Source organism: Tamandua tetradactyla, chromosome 5 (genome assembly GCF_023851605.1).
Source record: "Tamandua tetradactyla isolate mTamTet1 chromosome 5, mTamTet1.pri, whole genome shotgun sequence".
NCBI classification, from domain to species: Eukaryota; Metazoa; Chordata; class Mammalia; order Pilosa; family Myrmecophagidae; genus Tamandua; species Tamandua tetradactyla.
In genome coordinates, this window is record NC_135331.1 from 20,047,237 (window position 1) to 20,069,864 (window position 22,628).

The following is a 22,628-nucleotide window of genomic DNA, read 5'->3' on the forward strand; positions in this document are numbered from 1 at the left end:
TTTGCAAATTAAAAGTTTATTAAAAATTTTTAAAGAAATTTTTCTAAGAAGGCAAACAGATTTCTTGACTTTTTAGAAACACTGTTCTGGGGCCCATAAAAATGAAAAGTTTGAGATTTTAAGAATCAAGAATCAGATGGGTGAGAATTCCCTGTTGCTAATGGGGGGAAAACACATGCTAGAAATAAGGAAAAATTAAGTGGGCATTTATTCTGATAAGGAAAAGTTAGGCAGATGGTCACTGTAGACAGGAGGGATCATATATGAGAGCAGCGTGTGTGACGATTTCCAAAGACGACAGTGACCCAGCGGAAAGTTATCTCACCCCAAAAGGAAGACTGGGCCTCATGACGGACAGCATGAACCATGTCCTACACTGGCTTGTGTCCTGTGCACGCGCCATATAATTTAAAGAACAGCAGTTACACTGATCAGCAAAATCAGCCGAAAACCTGTAAACAGCCTAAAGGAAGAGATGAGAACAATACCTAGGAATTATGGCATAATACCAAAAATAACATCAGGGTTCCCTGAAACACAAAATACAACTACTCGGTAATTTAACACCCTTCACTGACTGACTTTAGTAGAGATACGTCGTTAAGACATAATCAGCAGGTGCTTACATGAAAAAATTAACTGCTTATTCAAGAAGATTACAGAGATAAAAAGGCAAGACAAGAAAATATTAAGTACTTGAACAACATCTAAAAGAAACGTATCAAGTATTTTGGAAAATGAAAAAGGACTATGTAGAGAATATATAACTGATTCAAAGGTCTGAACCTTGGAAATTTGTGGGGTGATGCCAAGAAATTTGAAAAATAAAGCCATGTGGCTTTTAAAAGGAAAATCCACCAAGATAGATTCATGGAAACGTTGCCTCCTTAAACATTTTGGCAGGAGGTTAAAGAAACTATCAAATTGGCTTTCAAATGGACAATACTGAATCTGAATGGCTCATACTCCTTCACTGAAGTCATAGAGGTTGTGCTGGTTTGAAAGGAAGTATGCCCCCTAAGAAAAGCCATGTTTTAATATAAATCCCATTTCATAAAGGTAGAATAATCTCTATTCAATACTCTATGTTTGAAACTGTAATGAGATTATCCCCCTGGATGATGTGATTTAGTCAAGAGTGGTTGTTAAACTGGATTAGGGGATGACATGTCTCCACCCATTTGAGTGGGTCTTGATTAGTTTCTGAAGTCCTATAAAAGAGGAAACATTTTGGAGAATGAGAGATTTCAGAGACAGCAGAACGATGTAGCCATGAGATGCAGAGTCCACGAGCCAGCAACCTTTGGAGATGAAGAAGGAAAACGCTGGCCGGGGAGCTTCATGAAACCAGAAGCCAGGAGAGAAAGCTAGACGTCGCTGGCCTTCTTAAACCAAGGTATCTTTCCCAGATGCCTTAAATTGGACATTTCTATATACTTGTTTTGATTGGGACATTTTCTCGGCCTTGGAACTGTAAACTAGCAACTCATTAAATTCCCCTTTTTAAAAGCCATTCCGTTTCTGGTATATTGCATTCCAGCAGCTAGCAAACTAGAACAGAGGTTGTAATTACAACACAGTTCCAATTAGAAGCCTAGTTTTGACACTTAGAAATGTGTTCCATTTCTCACCAAAAATAAAACAAACATTCAAACATGCTTTCCTACTCACTCTAATCCACGCTAATCATTCTGTCAGAACATTAGATCACACTCTATCATGACACATCCAAGAATTAAAAACAAGATTTAAAAAAATAATAACTAATCTGTAAAAAAAAGAAAAAAAAACAATTATTTTGGTTTTGTTGATAGTAAATAAGGTTTTGCTTTCAATAGATTAATTTGGTTTGCACTAATTGACTACAAAGTGATATGAGTGAGTCCACCTTGTGAATTTTACATGTTTATGAGTAAAGACAAATAGCACAGAAGGAAGCAAATGAACACAGCAAGGCATTTATGTCTCACGGCAGGTTTGCCCATGAGCAGAGCAACACTGGGCTTATTTTCTGACCTCTTTGAATCTTCTTCCTCATCTGTAAATGAGGAGGTTGAATCTAAGGTGTCTCTCAGCTCTTCATCCCATTCTTCGACTACGTATATTTGAGTAAATGAAATACCTAGGTCTACTACTCTTTTGGGAAGAAACTGTTAAATTAAGGAACAAATTTCAAATTCCATTAATCTGTGCCTCAAACTTATTGAGGGATAAAATTCTGAAAGCCCCATAAACATACAGTTTGATGAATGACCCAGTTCTATGACAGCAATTTTAAAGCAGAATTATTACTCAAAGATTTAATTATCTCTCATAGATAACTGAAGCTTTTATTCGTGTAATTTATGCCACTTACTTAGGGCCACAATAATTTCAGAGCGCTCTTAAGTATTTCTTAATACCAACACCCGCATTTAAGAAACAGGGCTCTACTTACAGTCACGAAGGTCATCCCAGTCGATTTTAGAGAAGAAAGGATGGCAGCAAAGGCCTTCGAAGTTCAGTCTCTCTTTCTGGCCACACAACAGACTTTGAATTAGATCAAGAAATCCACTGCTAACTTTGGGGTCATCCGGAAACTTCAAAAACCGCTATTCCAAAACAAAAAAGAAAATAATGATTTCCTTAACAATGACTCACCTTCTTGTGTCCCAAAGTTAGGACAGCATTCCTCATCAATGAAAGTTTTTTTTTTTATGCTGTTTTTAAAGAAGGAAGTCTTATGCCCTCTTAACTTTGGAACTGAGGCATATTCCCAAAATAAATTCCCGTTCACATCAGTAGGCCTTGTTCCTCCACAGGGGTTCAATATCCTTTATGATTTGACCCCTGCTCCTCTCTCCATCTCATCTTGCCACACTCCCCTCTCACCTTTGATGTCTGACAGTGATGCACTATTTAAAGCTCCTGAACAAATCATACAGTTCTCTCTGGCTGGAATGCTCACACCACCCCAAGTTCCTACCTTGCCTTCCCTAGGCACCTCTTCTATCCTATCCCTCTCTTCTGCATGCTCCCCCTGAATTCTGTTTTGAGACATTACACTGCATTGTGATTTATTTGTGATGATGAAGAAAGATGGTACAGAACCTTCTCTTCTTTGCTCACCACTTTCAACCTGGCAACTAAATATATCTGGCACATAGCAAGTACTTAATAAGTTTTTATAGAATGCATAAACTGAAATGGAGGAAACAAATTAGCCCGAATAGTTCACTTAAAAGGAAGCTTTAATTCAAGAGGGAACTCAAGAATAACAAATTCTGCATGTGCATTAAAATAAATGTATTAAGCATTCCACAAAGATGAAAACTGGGTGAGATACAAAAACCTATCAGTAAGTTTTCTTTTTGCTTTCTAGTTGAAACTAACAAATATATATTTATTATAATATCCTTAAGACATGGGCTTAATGTAGAGGAAAGTAGAGATATCTGAAAATAGCTTTAATTCTATCTATATATGTATGTGACAGTATTTCTTTTTAATTCATTTCCTCATTCAATTTTACTATCACATCTGATAGTACTAACAAGCAGTATAGCAAAGTGTCAAGAGAATAGACTTCAAAGCCAGACTGGTTGTTATTTTGGGCTAGTTATTTAACCTCTCTTTGCCTCTGTTTCCTTGTCTGTAAAATGAAAATTTTAAAACCCGCCTTATAGTGTCGTTTGAGAATTTACTAAGTTAAACTATGTTTCATGAGTTTTAAGAATCACATTTATTCCCATTTAACAGCTTTGAAATTAAGATGCATTTTATTGTCAACGAAATATAGATGAATTGGCAGCAATTTTTCTTTCCTAGTGGTACCTAAAATAATGGCATAGTCATAATTACTGGCAGCTGAGATTCAATGAATTACAATCAATAAAGTATTTAGAACAGCTTTTAGCACAAAGTAAGTGCTAAGTAAGTATACGCTATTATTATTATTCAGTACTGCTGGTCCGTATATCAACTTCCACTCAGACAATTTTTAAAACTACATTTCTCGATATTACTTCAAAATCTAGTAATAGTTCTTTACCTGGAAATTCATGATGTTGTTGAAGGTTCTGGCTGAGGTTCCTTCAGTGAATGGGGATCTCCCATAAACCATCTCATAAGCAATCACTCCCACGGACCACCAGTCACACTCCGGGCCATAGGTGCCTTTCCCGTCCCCATTCATTACAGTCAGCACTTCAGGGGCCATGTAATCTGGGGTTCCAATCGGGAGTTTAGCATTCACCTAGAAACCCATCAGTAAATGAATATGGCAAAACTTCAATTACCCTCAACAGCTACATTTCAGACACAAACTGATTTGCCACTGATTACTTTTCTCCCAGGCACTCAAACCTTCTGTCGAGTGGTACAACTGTCAGGAAATGCAAACGCTCAAATGATTAACTAGTTGAAAAAAAATCACATAATAGAGTCTGCAAGTAAGGGCAAGAGTTGTTGATGATATTCACCCTTTGGTTACACAAATGGGATCTGGAATATCTTTGGATTGATAAATGTCTTTCGCGATACCAGTTACCAATATGACAGAACGTCTCTTACTCATGACAGCAGCAAAATTATAATAAACTCTAAAGATGAATATATTAGATCAAGCTACCCATTACTGAAAAACTGGCAGTGAGCTGGCAACACAGTGTTACAGACATGTATTATATCTTAAGTTTAAAAAGTCTGGAAAACTGCATTTGGAATCAACATTCTTACTTAACCAGCCCACCCACAGGACAAGACATCTTAAACAACTTCTATCAAGAGCCAAATGTTAATGACTCCATTTTCCTTAGCCCTCCCACTGCTGTTCCTGCACCCCCCCCACCCCCACCCCCACCCCCCGGTTCAGAAACCCAGGGCCTTCCAACCCAAATGCACCAAGCACCTGACCATGACAAGGGAGATGAAGTCTTTCTATAAAGCTAAATGTATTCCAATTAAAGGATTGCCCTTTTTTCCTGAGAATTTGTGCTTCTGATTACTTTAGTAATTAAATGTTCCTTGTTTTAGAAACGATACTGGATGGAGTAGGTTTTCTGCATCCCCTCACACACCAGGCAACCTAGTAAGCTGGAAAACGTGTCAGTCCTCAAAACTGCCTTGAAGTTTTACTGAGACATGAAATCTGAAGTCTAATGATCACCTCTCTAACCTTCTTCCCCATCAAAACAAACGAGAGGGCCTGACAGTAATATTCTATAGCAACCAGTGGTCTGTAAATCCTACATCACAAATGGACTTCTCTCGGGTCAGTAGTTACATGGAACAAAAGAACCTTCTCCCACTAAAAGATGTGAACCAAAAGATTTTGCGGGTGCAACCACACATTCTCCAGGCTGAGCTTTATATCCAGACTGTAAGTTTTTGTTTTAATTGGGGAGGGGGGGAAAGTGAATGTTTAGAGAGGACAATATGAGGCCTTCTTTCCCCACGAAGAAGACAGAGCTCGTCTAGCCTGTAACTTTAACTTTGCCATCCCTATTATGAGATCCCCTCAAAATAGGAAACAGACCCTGCAAGTATCTTTTTGGATCAAGTTACTGGCAATATTTGCAGTTGGTGTCAGAAGCTACTGTGGAAGTTGTTGTAGAAGCAATCGAAGTTTTTGATGCCCTATATAGTTCCATTCAGCCTAATCCCTCTCTTTTCATCCATTTCTCAGGCCTATACTCCAGGATAGGTTTTTCTAAACCCTAAACCCAGAAAGCAGTCCAAGGAAACCAGATGGTCACGCCATGCAAGAAACCCACAGGCAGGCCTGTGTTGATGGAGAAAAGTGGGCACAAAGAGGGAAAACATGGTCGAAGGCAGAAGCAGAGTGTCTTAACCTCGAGGAACTAAGAAAAAGCTTAAGTTGAGGGGAAGTCTTCATGTTGGGAAGTCTAAGAAGACTTTTCTCTTTTACTGTGTGTGTAAACATTATCAAGTTCAGCACAGGATGAAACTACAAGGATTTTGTAAAAATGAGAATAGCTATTTTTTAAATAACAAAACAATAGAATAATTCTAAAATCCTGATTTGACTATGTGACGGTCTTCTTCGTAAAAAGACCTTTTCTCTTAAAACAATGTTAAAAGTTCTTTCTTAGCTGCAAAGCAGCATACCGGCTCTAATAGCACAAGATTCTAGAGAGACAATTCTCTATCCCAGGGGAGAGAAGGTGCAATATTGTTAAGTGTGTGGAACTGTAGGTCATATCTCCTTGACCAAAATAATCAGGGGTCAAGGCTTGAGTGCAAATACACCCGAGTACCTTCAGGAGGCTCCCTGCCTGGAGTGAAGGTTGCTACGATTACAAAATTGGAAAGGGTGGTTTGAATCACTAACAAATAAAACCCTGAGACGTATAGGGACTCTGTCTCTCCACCAAAAGTTGTTAACAGTGGCTCCAGGCATGGATATGGGGCTTTACTCTCACCTCCCATTTGTTTACAAAACAGTGTTTGTGGATCTGAAACTAGTTTTCTGAGTAGGTTTTCTTATTGTAAATGCATGTTGCCAGCTATAAATTAACTGGCTTTTTGATGCTTCTCAGTCTACTGCAGTGATTCTCAACCAGAGGTGATTTTATCCCCCAGGGGACATGTGACAATATCTAGAGACATTTTTGGTTGTCCCAGCTTGAGGGGGGGATGCTACAAGCATGAACTGGGGAGAGGCCAGGGGTGCTGCTGAACATCCTACTGTGCACAGCACAGCCTGCACGACAGAATCAGCCCAGCTAAAATGTCATAGTGCTGAGGTTGTATTATTAGACTATGTTCTTATGCTTCAATATATTTCTAGATGCATGAGTTTATCAATGTCACTAACGTAACACACGTTTTTGAATCTCAGATGATAAATCTTTGCATGGTCTAGCTTTATGTCTTCTGAATAAATTTAATTGAATTTATTCCACTAAATGCAATACCTAAGTTTTTATGACTGTCTGATTTATACATAAAAATTTTTATACATAAGGCACTTTGGGTAACATAATTCCTAGTATAATAATCAAATGAATTGATTATAAGAACATAACATGAAAGAAAAAAATTATCATGCTGAGCTTGAAAAACTCAGACTTTAGGCAGCATAGAGAGCTTGTTTTTCCAAGGGCCTGAACATCACGTAAATGATCTCAGGTATATATCAGATCTGCAAAACAGGGAAGCTAGACACTGGAGTACAAAGAGCTACACAACCACAGGCTTTCTTCTAACATCAAACTAGCAATAACCATCTTTCTTCCAAGGAACTTGAAGGGGGATAGGGCGAAGGTAGGGAATCTTGAAGATCAGCTTCTCTAACCTCTTAATTTATGCATTTTAACTAGAATCAGCATTTTCTAGAGAAAGTTATAGCCAAATTCCTAAGGATATGTCTAGGTCACTAAACGACTCCATTGTGAAATTAGTCTTAAAACCTAAGTTGTCTTTCTCTTAGACTCAGCAGTTTTTGTGTAGTTGACGTCAAAATTCACATTTTAGTATGTACCAATTTTATAAGATTTTTTTTTAGATTTTTTTTAAATCTTTTTTTTTAACCCTGCTATTTTCTAAAGCACTCACACTCTTAGTCTCAACAGCTATCCTCCTGTTTTCCTAATTAGCATGTGGAATACAGTTTAATTTTTATCAAAGGTCCAGAATATACATATGACATTTTGAGCATTCGGTTCCTAACACTTAGGAATATTCAGTTTGAACGCTTCAGTGACCACTTTCAATTTTGCTGCATGGGAAATAGAGGATTTAAGATAAAGAAGGTTACATTTTATCAAAAGGTATTTTTTTTCACCAAAATAACTTCAAGTAATATAACCAAAGATAGCCAATGACAAGCAAAAAAAAATTAAGGAAAAACAAAACAAGCATTTTTCTTTTTTAACCAAATTATAAGAGTGTTTCTAAAAATATTTTACAGGGTATTGACAAGTACTACACATAAAAGGACTCCAAGGTCAAATAAATCTGAGAAACAAGTCTATACTCCCATCTCCATCTTTCATGGAATAATTTCATACATTGGCAGAAGAAGGTTTTAAGACATCATTCAGCTTTAATTCAATATTTCCCAAACTTATTGGGACCACAGAAACCTATTCAGTATATGCTCTATTAAGCTATCTCATTCCATCTCATTACCATCATATTTGTGTTCATTTTAGCAACGGATCCGAAATCCACCAGCTTGATGTGCCCTGTTCGGTCAATGAGTATGTTCTCAGGCTTAATGTCTCTGCAAGAAAATTGGGGCCGCAAATTAGTATGGTTTTCTCTAAGCCAATCAGCGGGCAACTGCTAATGCAGCATATCAATTCTGCCAAGAATCTTAGTTTATATGTTCTGCTATATAGACTCTGTATTGATTGATATAAATTAGCATAAATTTTCAGAACAGATTTAAGTTTTAAAAAAAACATGGTATTAGATGAATTATTTCTTCTACAGACACACATTTTATATTATAAAAACTAAGGCCAAAAAAGCTAAGGGACTTGCCCAATGTCATGTGGCTGGTCAGTAGGAAAGATAAGACTCTATTCCAGATTTCATGATTCCTGGTCTAGCCATCATTCCATTACCATAACATTCTCAAATACACCTAAAACATCAGATGAGTGAGGATGTGAAGAAACACTTATTGAGTGAGGATTTTATGGAACAACTTTGTAAATTATGGGTACAATTAATTACAACTCCAGAGTCTTCCATTTCTACATGTTTTTCCATTTCCTTCTGCAAATCACATTTTATCATTCTATCACATAACCCAAGAATCCATGCAAGGGTGCCTGATTGTATTAGCTATATTAACAGATCTTACTAGCAAACTTGACAATATTACAATTCTAGATCTATTACACAGTTGAAGGGACAAGCTGAAATATCCGTTATTTTCAAAGTTGACTTTCAACCAGTTACAGGTAAGACTGAGTAAAAACTGGATGAGGCCTTATTTTGATCTGAAATCATCTACCCAGTCACTGTATTGCAGGTACTCTTATGTGATATGGATAAATTCGCAGTGTACTGCTAGGGCCTCACTTACCGATGTACATATCCCATCTGATGAACACTGTGAACAGCCAAAACCAGTTCAGCCAGGTAAAACTGAATCATAGCTTCATCTAATTGTTCCTCGTATCTATTCAAAAGTGACAGCAAGTCCCCGCCAGGCTGATACTCCATGACCTGTATAGAACACAAAAGTGATTAGTTCTTAACAAAACGAAAAAAGGGAACACCTCGATTAGATCCTCAAATACCGCCTGACGTGTTGTAATTGCAATGCCTTCAGAACGCAGTGAAAATGTGTGAGACATACTCTAAGTCACCAAGGATGAGGTCTCTGCCCAAAGGAAATTACATCCATTACCCAAGAGAATCAACATAATGAAAGACTATTCCCAGACACCATGTACAATGTTTGCAAGGCAAGCTTGAAAAGTTGAATTAAATCTACCCACTCATCCACCCACACCAGCTGACACCCCAGACATTCTCTCAGATGAGGTATACATCATAGATGGAAATTCCTGGAGGGTACCAAACTCTCTTGCATTCTCAGCAGCCAGCAGATATTAGGAAGCAAACAATAAATGTGATACAATCATTTATTTTAACAGTCAGTGTGGAAGGCAAGTCAGAGTCTGTTAAAAATTTAAATGTGACTATACACACTTTGACCACATAATTTCACTTCTAACAATTTATTTTATAGGTACTTAAAATAGTCTGCACATAATTAAGTACATAAATAGTCACTGCAGCATTGCTTTAACAGGAAAAGAAAATCTAAAAAATCACATAAATATTCAACATTTGACCAATGAAAACATGATATAGCCAAATGATGGAATATGAAGCAGATATTAAAAATGAATGGTTTGTTTACTTATTTTCTAGGTACAAACATTAACTGAGTGCCACAATGAAAGCTATGTTTCACTTGTAAATCTTGTAAACACTATGCAGATTACCTCTATATATACGTAAGAGTTAGGGTTAAAAAAAAAAAAAAAGGATGGTTTCCATCCATTCATACCACCATGGAAATCTGTTCATGATAACATAAAGTGACATCCTATATAGGATAAAGTATGAACTCTTTTTGTCAGGAAAAATCCTATTACAATTGTTGGCACATATAGGGGAAAAACGTAGAAGTAGATAGAGTGAAACCTCAGGTAAAAAAAAAAAAAATTGATTAGCAAAAACCCTGACGCAAAGAGCTAAAATTCTTCCTTCTTTCGATGATAAGTGGGAGTGATAGTACTGAGTCCACACCCATTTTGGAGGCTGGTTGTTGGGGGGCTTCAAACTCCAACTCAGTGACTCTCCCTCTCTGGCTTTTTCAATGCCATCTTCCATAGAATGGCAATAAGATACCCGCTCACAGCACTATGTGGAGACCACACAGGACCAGGTCCACAGGGGTGGTCCTGGGCTGCCACTCAGTTCCTTTCCTTCCACCCTGGCTGCACACGCGCTTCTGCTCCGGCTGCCAAGAAGCAGGGTCCACTCTGACCACCAGGCAACCACGCTAACCCTGATGGTGTTCTCCCCCCCGCCCTTCGTGCTGAATTTTATTAGCCATGCTATAAACATCTTTTAAGTTGGCTCAAGTCCTTTCTGGAAAACAGCAAGATCCAAATAAATGTCTTTAAAAAACATCATCTTTCACATTACTGCATTCCAGAAGCCAACTCTGGGATGTTAAATCTCAGTATCATCTTCCAACCTCATGCTGCTTTTAGTCTAGAATTGGAAGGAAGCTCTAGACAAGCCAGAACTGGAACATCTGCACACATCTCTTAAGACCCCAGCCTGGTCCCATGAAGACTCCACGAAGACTGCCTAACACCGAGTCATCCCCATATCAGACACCCCTGGAGGAGACAGTGCCTTGCCCATGCTCTCTGAGGACCCCATGTAACTTCATAGTACACCCCATTCACCTGACACCTTACTCCTGGCAAACACTCAATCAGACACCTGACAATTTCATTTGAAGAGTAAGGTTTCATTACTGATAACAGAAATACCTTTTTTATTTGTATTTGCCAAAAAATTTTGATGTACGAACTAATAAGAATAGCAACACCTAAGAAGGGTGATAGCTAAAAATGCACATTTATTTCCAAAATTTGCAGCACATGTAGGCTACTTGTCCCTGCCCAGTAGGAACCCACAGGAACCACCTGGCTGCCTAAACCTCACCCCCTCACCCCAACTTGGTTCTCTACCGGCCCTAGTTATGTGGGTGAATGTCACATTGCACATGTTTTAAATATATATTTCCACTTAAAGTGTCTTCACCACCCAACAGAAAAAGAGAATTTCACAGATAATAACAAAAGTACTCCGCTTTTAGAACTGAAATGTCTTAAAATGAGAACAATGCATATTTATGACGCCAAATGTAGTTACAAATTTTCTAATCTGATTCTATTAAAGATGTGAAAAAAAACAGGACTGCTTCTAAGTTTAAGGTTGACAAAGTTTAATGCATAGGAAACGCTGGCAAGTTTTAAGAGCTTACAAACTGACCATTATTATTTTGTACATAGCAGCTAATCTGGAAAATTCTATTTGTAATGACCAGTAAAAAAGTTCAGAAAATAAGAATAACCTCTTGAAAAGACAAAAAGGTATGTGTTCTTTGCTCCTATTTAGAAAATCCAAGTTCCTGAGTTAAAAATCAGCACCTAAATTAATCATTTTACAAGCAACTTTCCATGGATGCATCACTCTTCAAAAACCAGAGTTGATGGAAAAAATAAGCAACAAAAATTATAGCAGCTGCTAGGCAGCATGCCCCACAACATGAGGTCAAAATACATACTAAATGACAAGGTTCTAAATAAATTGAATCCTTATCAAATAAACTCACCAAGCTTGACTCACCAACATGATCCAAGCTACCCCACTGAATATTCCAATTATAGACCATTAGATGAAGGGAGATTAGACAGTGAGTAAGTAAAGGTGTTATTCATATCCCAAAATTTTCTTCCTGTAGGGTGGTTGCTCACTCTGGTGTGAATGGAGCCCTGGGAAAGATGCCTCGTTCATGGCTGACCCAGGACTGATTGATCATCATGTTGTTCAGCTTAAAAACTATTAAAGAACCAGGACTCTTCAGGAAACACTTTTGGACTTTTTAAAAAGCCAAATCAAGAGGCTTCAAAAGCATTAACAAAAGTCACAAAACAAAGGTCCTCAAGTCTTTGTATCCCAAGACTTGCTGTGAACCAAAGACCAGAATAAGTACAGCACAAATGAACAGATATTAGGACACCAGCCAGTCTGTGCTACAGTCCATTTACTACATCTGGTTTTGTCCAAAAGTGTGACACTGTCCCTGAATTCCACTACTCAAAGATGCCCAGTGAGGCACTGATCACCCCCAAAATGTGGCATCTAGCCCAATAAGACTGAGAATTCTTCTGGGGATGGGCTTTCCAAGCCTACCTCCCCAACAAAATCACTGGGGAACACTTATTCAAAATGGGAGGGGGTGCAAGGGTAGTTCAGTGGGAGAATTCTCACCTGCCATGCAGAAGACCCAGGTTCAATTCCTGTTTCATGCACTTCCCAAAAACCAAACAAGCAAAGCAAACAAACAAAACAAAAATTCAAAAATGGTGCTGCAATGATGGGATACTCATAGGGAAAAATAATGAAATGTGACCCTACCATATAGCATAACAAAAAAAAAAAAAATGGGAAAGACACATATTCATTCGAACAAATATTTGAGTGCCTACTTTTTGCCAAGCATTATCCTAAATTATTAGGAACACAGCAGTGAAGAAAACAGATGAATATCCCTGCCATCAGAGAGCTAACATTCTAATGAAATGAAAAATACATATTTTTTTAATTAAGCAGTATGTGTCCTTCTCATCACAACCACTTAGAGAGCTTGTTACAAATATGGGTTCCATCTTGAATAGGAGTGAGATCTTGTTGGTTTGTACAGGTTAGTGTGAGGCACTGACACATCCCAGAGTAATCTGGGCAGAAAATAAAAAAGTATTTGCAAAGTCCCCTTGAGGAGCTGGGGGAAAATGTGGAAATATTAAACTTCCCCACCTAGGGAATTCCTGACATTCTCACAAGCATTGGGAACTACCCATTTAACAGGCTGAGCCCTCAATCTTGGTGCCTGCCCTTACGAAATGCACTCCTGCAAAGGAGAAGGTAAGCCTACTTATAACTATGCCGATGAGTCACTTCCAGGGAACCTCTTTCATTGCTCTAATGTGAATTCTCTCTGAAAGTCAACTCTGCAGATAAACTGACTGCCCTCCCAATTTTGTGGAACATGACTCTCAAAGGTGTAAATCTCCCTGGCAAAATGGGACCTGACTCCTGGGGATGAGCATAGACCTGGCATAGGGGGATTGAGAAAGACTTCTTGACCAAAAGGGGAAAGAGAAATGAAGCAAAATAAAGTTTCAGTGACTAAGAGATTTCAAAGAGAGATGAGAGGTCATTCTGGAGATAATTCTTATGCATTTTATAGGTATTTCTTTTTAGTTTTTAGTGTATTTGAATAGCTAGAAGGAAATACCTAAAACTTGAACTGTATTCCAGCAGCCTTGATTCTTGAAAATGACTATTTAATTATATAGCTTTTATGATGTGACCATGTAATTGTGAAAACCTTCTGACTGACTCTCCCTTTGTCCAGTGTATGGACAGATGAGTAAGAAAATAAAGACAAAAAATACATAATAGGGTGGGATAGGGAATGGGATGTTCTGGGTGTTCTTTTTTTATTTTTATTCTTTTTTTTTTTGGAGTAATGAAAATGTTCCATAACTGAGTGTAGTGATGAATGCACAATTACATGATGATACTGCGAACCACTGATTGTACACTTTGGATGATTATATGGTATGTGAATATATCTCAATAAAATTGTACTAAAAATACATAAATATATTAAATATATAAATATATACTTATATACTTACTCCTGAATTCACAGCTCGAGCTTCATGGTGGAGTCCAGACATTTTTAAAAGAATGTTCCCAGGGTGATTCCGGTGCAACTAGCCCAGCACTGTACCAGGACCCACTGTTGATGAGGTTATGGAGCCAATGTGCCTCTCAAGGCCAACCAAGATTAAACGTATCTACATCAGTGTTTCCCTTGTACAGCCACTGCTTCTGCTGCTTACATTTTTTCAGTGACTACCTGAAGCCTTTTTATATGTCAAGAGAAGGTCACTGATCAACAAAGGGCCTGAAAATACCCAGCCCATCAGCACTGAGGCAACGACCCTTCATCCTTGCAAGGACAGGATTCAGATATCCTGCACACAATGGACAGCTCAAGATCACCCAAATGGTGACCATGGAGGCAAGGTAATCAAAGGGGGAAGAAAAAAAAGACCTACAGTGAAAGAGCCCTAAATAATGTGGCATTGTGCTCGCTTCGGCAGCACATATACTAAAATTGGAAGGATACAGAGAAGATTAGCATGGCCCCTGTGCAAGGATGACATGCAAATTCGTGAAGCACTCCATATTTAAAAAAAAAAAAAATTTAAATAATGTGGCATCACTGTGATGGCAGAGAAAGCACAGCAATTGACAGATGAGACTGGCTTGGAGCTAAAATGAACTTGCTCTTTTAAAAGTTAGGCTTTCAGGGAAACAGGGACAGACCCTTACGATGGCAGCAGCTGCAGATGCTAATTAAAGGGCAAATCTTACATGTGTTCAGTTTGGAAAGATCGGCTGCTTCTCTGTTGGTATTTGCATCTATACCCCCAACCAACAGGATTGGCAATTTCCATCAGTTGTGCTACATGTGAAATGAAGGGCAGGACTGCGAGTATGCTAGTGCGTCCACACACCCATGCACACCTATGCTTCTATGCACATACATGCATTCATGGGCTATGAATATTTAATAGTTCTATAGTACTCTATTCCAATTTGCATATGGCATCATTAGAAGCACACCATGCTGGCAACCTCTTGAAAATGTCTCCTTGAAATGCTTGCACTATGATCAGCTTAGCTAAGAGAGTCATAAAAATGTAAAATGCTATTGGCATCATTATCCGCTGGGCCCAGTGTTTCTGATCTTTGATATGGAGGAGGGAAGGAATCCTCTAAGCAAAGGGACTCCTGGAAGAGACCCTAAGTTACTCTTCTCAAAAAATAAGGTAACCAAAACAAAAAGAGAGATGTCCCTTTATTTTAGAATATATGAATCCTAGACTGATTCATTCATTCCATTCAAAAAATCCTTACTGAGCACTGAATTGGCTAGGGTCTTGGCAAGAAACCAACAGCCACTCAAACTAGGTAGTTGAGGATATTCATTAAGGGACTATTTACAAAGGCCTAGGCAGGATCAAAGGAAATAAACTAGGTATTTATTCAGGGCCAAGTAACAGCAAGGCAGCAGCTACCATTCCTTGGCCTGAAGGGACAAGGGAAGGGATCTCCGGTGTGGGAAGGGGCAAAGGAAGAACCAGGAACCAGAAATCAAACCATCACTACAGCCACAGGACAATGGATTTCTAACTAAGTCCCAAGTGATGCTGCTGCACTCTGGGGATGCATCATTTGGGACTTAGAAACACAAATTCTTGGGCCCCATCCCAGACCCACAGAATCAGAATCTCTGAGGATGGGGTCCAGCAAACCAGGACATAACAAAAATGTGGTTCCTAAAATGATAAAATTCTAAATGTACTCACTTGAAATATGGTTCCTCAAAAGATCAAGACACAGAACAACTATTTAGAAGGTGTGGGGAACTTACAGAACCTCACTCCCACCCCTGCCACCAGTGGTGACAGTACACTTAGCAATTGAATTGGGGTCAATAAAAAGTCTTAATATATCATCTCACCAATGAGAAAACTGACACTGAAAAAGCCAGTGACTCTGGTGATACCAAACAAAGAGCAGTAATCAAACGAGGAACAAAATGCCAAGCAGAAGCCTCCTTATGATGGCTAGCCAGCTTCCAAACCTGGCTTCTGTAGCAGCAACACATGACACGCTGGCAGGTTTTGAGACATGCTGGAAAACCAGATAATCTTACCCAAAAGATCAAAACAGCACATGTCTCATTGTCAAAACTATCATAAACTGCCACATTTCACTAAAATAAATGATGAAGTTGTATTCATTAATGCTATGCAGATTCCCAACAATGGCACAGGTTGGTGATCATATGGGCCATGGGGTCAGTGCCTGGAAGCAGCCCACTTGCAATTTTTTCCTACATAGAAAGGAAATACTGCCCACAAAATTGTCCAGCTGTGAGTTGAAACTGAGACCAGAAATATAAAGAATTAATCCCAAGCAGGACACCAGAACCAGGATCCTGTTAGAAGTGGTTCGGGATAAGGCAATATGATGCATTTAGTAAGCATATGTGCACTGGACTAGAGGGCCTAACTTTGAATCCCAACTCTGCCTTTTACTACTTACAAAAGTAGGTGGTGTAATCTCTGTGGCAGATGGTTAATTATACCCCCAAATCCATTCTTTCCTTCTTCCATGGTAATAGAATTTCAGCTACATATAGACCACACAGCTAGCTAGACAGTACATTTCCTAGCCTCCCTAGCAGCTACACATGGTCATGTGACTAAGTTCTGGCCAACAAAATGTGAGAGGAAATGATGCATCCAACTTTTTCATGTCATTTTGTGTAAAAGGAATTTTGTTTGCCCTGAATTTCTGCTCCTTCCTCCTATCCACAGCTAGAACAAAGATATGAAATGGCTCAACTTCATGTACATGGCCCAATCATGCAAAGGAGGAAAATATCCAAAAGGATGGGGGAGCCACAAGATGGAAAGAACCTGGGTCCCTAAATTATTGCAAACAACAGAGCCACCCCACCAGCTCAGACTGTACTTTGGTCTCTTTGTTATAGTAGCTTAGTCTTAACTAATACATCTCTATGTGCAACTGGGGGAAAACAATGGAAAGCACAGAGAGAAGTCAATGTAAAGTCACAGCAGGGAAGAAGGTTTAGAGATCAATTATGGGCTTTAAGTTAGGGTAGACTGAAAAGACCTATAGTATGAAAAACATCAATACAAAGTCTGCAAGCTTTAAGATTCTCACCAAGAATTTAGAGATAACAATACTACAAGCGCTGAGTTGCAAAATAATGCTTTCTTTGTAAAGATCAGCTCCTTCGTGGCAGGACATTGGTGAACATATTTCATCATGAACCTATTCAACAAAGCACTGTTTCCATGGGCTGCCTGCCAGAACATAGTACTAGCCTTGTTATATAGAACCAGACACTACAACAGAGTTTGCTACAATTTTTGATATATCAGAAAATGATAAGCCACATTCATTAGTAAGAACCACAAATGAAAATTTTTTAACCATCAAAATTCACAAGGACTCAAAGTCCAATTTCCTTCCACTACATTCCAAAATTTTAAAATCTCAGAGATGACCCTGAATTATATACTTAAGAGAGCAAAGCTCATGTTACTAACATGTTATGATTTCCTTAACATGGTAAGTATATTTGTATGTAAATCAATGTCTATGAAATTAATCATGTATTCATCTAATAAATATTTCTTAAGCATTTACTTGCTGAAGCTCTACTGGGAGCAAAGGAGACATTAATTGCTCCCCTCGTGGAGGAAGTACCTAGTGGAGAACACCACCCACCCATGAAGGAGAAGAGTAGAGCATTATGAACATACAGCAGAGGACACCCATCCTAGAATTTAGAAGGTCCAGGAAAGGTTTCTACAAGCAGTGACATCTGACCCAAGCCCAAAAGGTGGAATGGGAGTTACCCAGATAAGGGGTAAAAGAGTGAACACCATGCAAAAACATGAGAGGCAAATTCCAAGCACTAAAGGGAAGGTCAGGACAAATGTAAAGTGAGGAGAGAAATGGCAGACCTCGAGGCTGGAGGCATGTATGAGATAGTCCTTGTAAGCCATGTAGAATAATCTGGACACCACCCATAATGCAGTAGGGAGTCTTGAAGGGTTTTAATAGGGAGATGACTTCGGCTGCAATTGTAGAAGACCTGGAGGTGGGCAAGACAGACGGCAGCGAGAACACTTAGGAGATTATCTCAATAATGCAGGCAAGAGAGGGTAAAGGCCTGAACCCACACAGAAGAAGCAGGGCTGGGGAGAACAGGCAGCTTGGTGAGACAGAAAAGGTGGAATCCTTTTTTCTCCCTGGTTGATTTAAATTATTATCTCCAATTAAACTGCCGTTGCATTACAAATAATCTTCAACTACCAAAAGAGTATATGTGATTCATAAGTTACTCGAAACTTCACAGACTTAGCAACCTTTAAATTGCCAATGGGTACAATGGAATTTCAGAACTTTACAATGCCACTATTGAGCGACAATCCCCTTATCTTACAGCACAGTGCATTTCTGGATTCAGAGTTTTTCAGATTTTAGAAAGGTAAAATGGTGCATTTACTATTTATTCTGTAACACCCTCAGCAGGATCTGGGACAACACCTCATAGTCAAACATATTCATAATTTTGCAGCAAAATATAAGAATGGTCACACCAAGGGAAATGAATAATTACTGCAAATAGCTTCAAGTCAGTTAGGGTCATGTTTTGCCACAAGCTGCGTTCAAGTCAAGTTTTGCTGTCAACTTCAGGTTTTTCAGAGTGTTAGCTATTTCAGAAATGGAGAAAGGGGAGGGTGGATCTATAGGCATATCTTAATTACTATGTTAATTTTGGATTTTTATATGAAAATTCTGCCCTCAGTAAACATTTTACTCCAAAATACCAAAAATACCTAAGAAGAGAATACAAACAAGAAAATAGTACAAGATACCATCAGTCATACCCAACAGAGTCACTAAAAGAAAGGTGCCCAAATGTCATTGCACCCAGGTATTCATGTGCTGAGGCAATCAGAACTCCAGAAAACAGTCATTTCAAGATTTTTCCCATCTTGCAACATGGCAGATAAAAAAAAAAAATGGAGAAAACAGCCACGAAACAAGGATGCTGATACTTTTGGCAAAATCAAGATGGAAGCCCCACATTCAAAAACGTCCAATAAAAGGAAGGCCCTGCAGCTGGGAACTTGTCCTGATCAGAGGAATCAATAGGTGTTCCCAATCCACAAGGTATTCCAGGAAGGCTATGTCTAATTGGAAGTTCACAGCAGCTAAATCCATGATTCAACAAAAAGAAGGGAAAGTTGTAACAAGGTTGGTTGGGAGTGAGAAGAATGGGGATCCCAAAGCGATTAAAATTCTCAAATTGCCCAAGTACTATCCTCCTGAACCATTAACACACACACACACACAACTACAATCACAACATAGCAGGAACTGTGCATGAGTATCATTTCCAAGGTCAGTCTGTTCATCCTCATTGGCCACCATGGAGGCAAGCAGGTAGTTTCCCCAAAGGAACTGAGCAGTAGCTTGCCACATGAGCTGCATCGCTCACCCTCAACTGAGCTCCTTTACAAACAGCACACCCAAAGTTTGTCACTGTCTCCTCTACCAAAATTGAGCTTGATGGTGTGAAAATCCTGGATCATCTTAACAATGCTTATTTTCAAGAAGAAGATGTGTAAGACTAGATATTCAGAAGATGAGCTCTTCAACCCAGAGGAAGAGAAATATATACCTACAAAACCAGGTGCAAGATAGACCAGAAAACCATGGACTGTCAGCTTTTGCCAAAAGTCAATGCCCTTCCTAACTCTAGAACTGCCTGTGATATAGATCATAGAATGAAGTTTATCCTTAAAAACTGGTGTTCTAGGGGCACAAGGGTGGTTCAGTGGTAAAATTCTCGCCTGCCACTCAAGAGACCCAGGCTCAATCCCTGACCCACGCACTTCCCAAAACAAACAAACAGGAAAAGAAAGAAAAAACAAAGTATTCAGCAAATGGTGCTGCAATAATGGGATACTCACATGGGAAAAGATTGAAACATGACCCCCACCATACAGCATACCAAAAAAAAAAAAAAAAAACTAGTGTTCTAAATCTCTTCAAGAGCTCCAATTAAAATACCCAAAACAACAAAAAATAAGCAAACAAAACAAAAAACCCTGATGATTCAAGGGAACTTTTCTAAGGGATCATGAAGAGGCTTGTTACTATATCCAAACATGCGGGACTTCAAAGGATACAGAGAGCACAGGGCACAAGTCACACTATGCAACAACGGTCCTAGGTCATTTGTGAAGATGAGGGCTTGATGACCCATGTCTCAAGGAAGCAAAGACTCTAAGATGATATTCGAGGAAAGGAGTGTTTCACACATGTGGTGTAGACATTCTGAAAGCAGCACGTGGTCAGTGCAAGGCCAGTGTCCCTCTGCATGTGCACGGGAACATCCTTGCTCAGAAGGCTTAGGCAGAGCTGGGTAATATTTCTCCAGGCAGCTGGGCTTCTCAAAAATAGGAAATCAAGGCATATAAACTATTCATTCTAGGTCAGAAATAAAGACAGTGAAGATGCCCCAAAAAATGCCCCAAGGAAGTTCAAGACAGGTGGGAGTCTGTCTCTCTGTTGCCCTTTCTCTTCTGCGTAAGCTCAGGAGATAGACGTCTATCTCCATCCAAGGCAATGGGATAGTTATCTTAAGAGCTGAATTAAGCATAAAACTTGTTTCTACTTCTGAGGAATGTAAACCACCCAGAGACCAAACGAGGCCCCAAAATGAACCTTCAGCATTCTGCAAGTTCTGTTATATGCACATCAGAGAAAGTGATGTCAACTTTCTAAAGAATGAGACAGGCGTGTATAAACTAACACAGAAGGATGCCCATACCTATGCCCATACTCTACAAAGATAAAAAGCAAGTAGAGTAGAGAGTAACATGCAATTTTTGTAGAGCAAATTATATAGATGTATTACACATACAGACAGATATTTTCTACTAGGCACAGTAAAGTTTCAGAAAGAAGATACATAACATCTGTTTCCTTAGGAAAGGAAGACAGAGGACTTTCCTTTCTACCGGGTATATTTCTACAGCCTTTGTACTTCTTTATAATCAGCATATATTATCATCTCAATTTTTGAAGATTAAAGCAATATTCTAATTAAGGCAATAATGGACTATTTCCAAATAAATGCCTTCTCATTATTGCCCTTTAAGCAAGCTATGATTCCCAACATTAAATGGACGTGTTTCTAAATCTTCTCCTCGTTCTGAAGATTAGAGAAATCTTTCTCTAACTCATCTAGATTTCTCTAATCTTCAGAACGAGGAGAAAAAGGGCACATCTCAAAGTCAGGAGAGAAACTGAATGAACACCAGATGACACGGAGCGCTAGGGCAAAAAACCACATTCCATTTGATGACTATGATATCTGTGTATCACAGCACTAGACTAATTCCATAGAGATCAACATTAAGACTCACCAGATAAAGGTTATTTTTGTCCTGAAAGGCATACTGTAATCGGGGGATCCAAGGACTTGTGCTTTGAGATAATATGTTCTGTTCTTCCTCATAAAATGAAACCTAGGGGAGAAAAAAGATGATGCCGTTTAGACAATTATAACAAAAAAAGAACAAAACATGAAAAAATGCTCCTTCTTCACTTTTTAAGCCTAAACTGGTATCTCTAGCTTTGGTGTGTGTGTGTTTTTTAAAGCCATCACTTAGCCTGGCATTCTACAAATCTCAGTCATTCACCATTTTGCTCAAAAATTTTGCCAAATCCACACAGTACCTGTCCAATTATTTACTTAGCATCTTTCTCTAGAGTCAACTCATATTTTTTTAATTTAAATATTTTCCTTTCCTGGACAATGAATTCATTACTAAACTCATTTCATTAAGATGAGTAAAACAACGTAGAAATCCATGCTGGTGGTGGGGAAATGGTAGTAGGGAAAGGGAGCCCCATGGCCCAGGACAGGGTGCCAGGCTAGGGGTGGGGGGTGAGAGGGAAAAAGCACCTTGGGGGCTCAGAGGCCAAGTTCAGCAAGGAAAAGCATGGAAGGGCAGCTAAGTGTGGGGCAACAGAGCCCAAGGACAGTGAGGAGGGCAGCACCATGACTGAGGGAAGGACAATCCATCACAGGGCCCAAGCAGGATGGGGAAGCAGCCACGTGTCAGAATGGCCTGGAGCGAGGTGTACCTGAACCCATGCAGGAGTGGGGATGGCAAGAAAGATAGATTAGCTATATACCAGGGGGATTGAAAAAATATGTAAAAACATTAAGGGCAATGTCAGAAAAGAGCGTTCCATACATGGAAAAGGTGAAAACTTGAGAATGAACCATGTGAAGCTGGAGTGGAATTGGAGTACTGGTGTGATCTCATGGCTTCCAGTTTTTAGAGTGAGAGATAAATACAGATGTGTGTGTGTGTAGGGGTGCACATGTGTGTGCAGGTATACTGTATACACACACATGTCCTCCCTAACTCTGTCCACTGAAGGGGGCCCAGGAACAGCAAGAACACCTAAGGAACACCTGGGACCCAGATCTTGGACACTAAATGCCTCTTCCAACAAAAGGAACCAGGGCTCCTTGGAAAAATGACTGCTTCCAGGGCATGGACAAAAAAAAAAATCTGGAACATTTTATGTCAGAAAACAAGAAAATACTCAAAGAATGCCAGTGATACGTCAAGAGAACACAGGCG

At 39.1% G+C, this 22,628-nt stretch overlaps 1 protein-coding gene and 1 non-coding gene across 10 annotated transcripts in view; one reads left to right on the forward strand and one right to left on the reverse strand.

The window, feature by feature from the left end:
- CIT (citron rho-interacting serine/threonine kinase) overlaps nt 1-22,628 on the reverse strand; it is a 213,677-nt gene that overhangs the window by 167,262 nt on the left and 23,787 nt on the right. For 8 of the 9 annotated variants that reach the window (XM_077159980.1, XM_077159984.1, XM_077159987.1 and 5 more), the window contains 5 exons: nt 21,396-21,497; nt 9,041-9,183; nt 8,134-8,227; nt 4,031-4,234; nt 2,438-2,591 (listed from right to left, as the gene is read on the reverse strand). In XM_077159980.1, the coding sequence (XP_077016095.1) occupies nt 2,438-2,591; nt 4,031-4,234; nt 8,134-8,227; nt 9,041-9,183; nt 21,396-21,497 (697 nt within the window). The remainder of the gene's footprint in view (nt 1-2,437; nt 2,592-4,030; nt 4,235-8,133; nt 8,228-9,040; nt 9,184-21,395; nt 21,498-22,628) is intronic. The other variant, XM_077159985.1, reaches the window with a different exon arrangement.
- LOC143685274 (U6 spliceosomal RNA) lies at nt 14,432-14,538 on the forward strand. Its single transcript, XR_013176522.1, has one exon. It is a non-coding gene; the product is annotated as a U6 spliceosomal RNA (small nuclear RNA).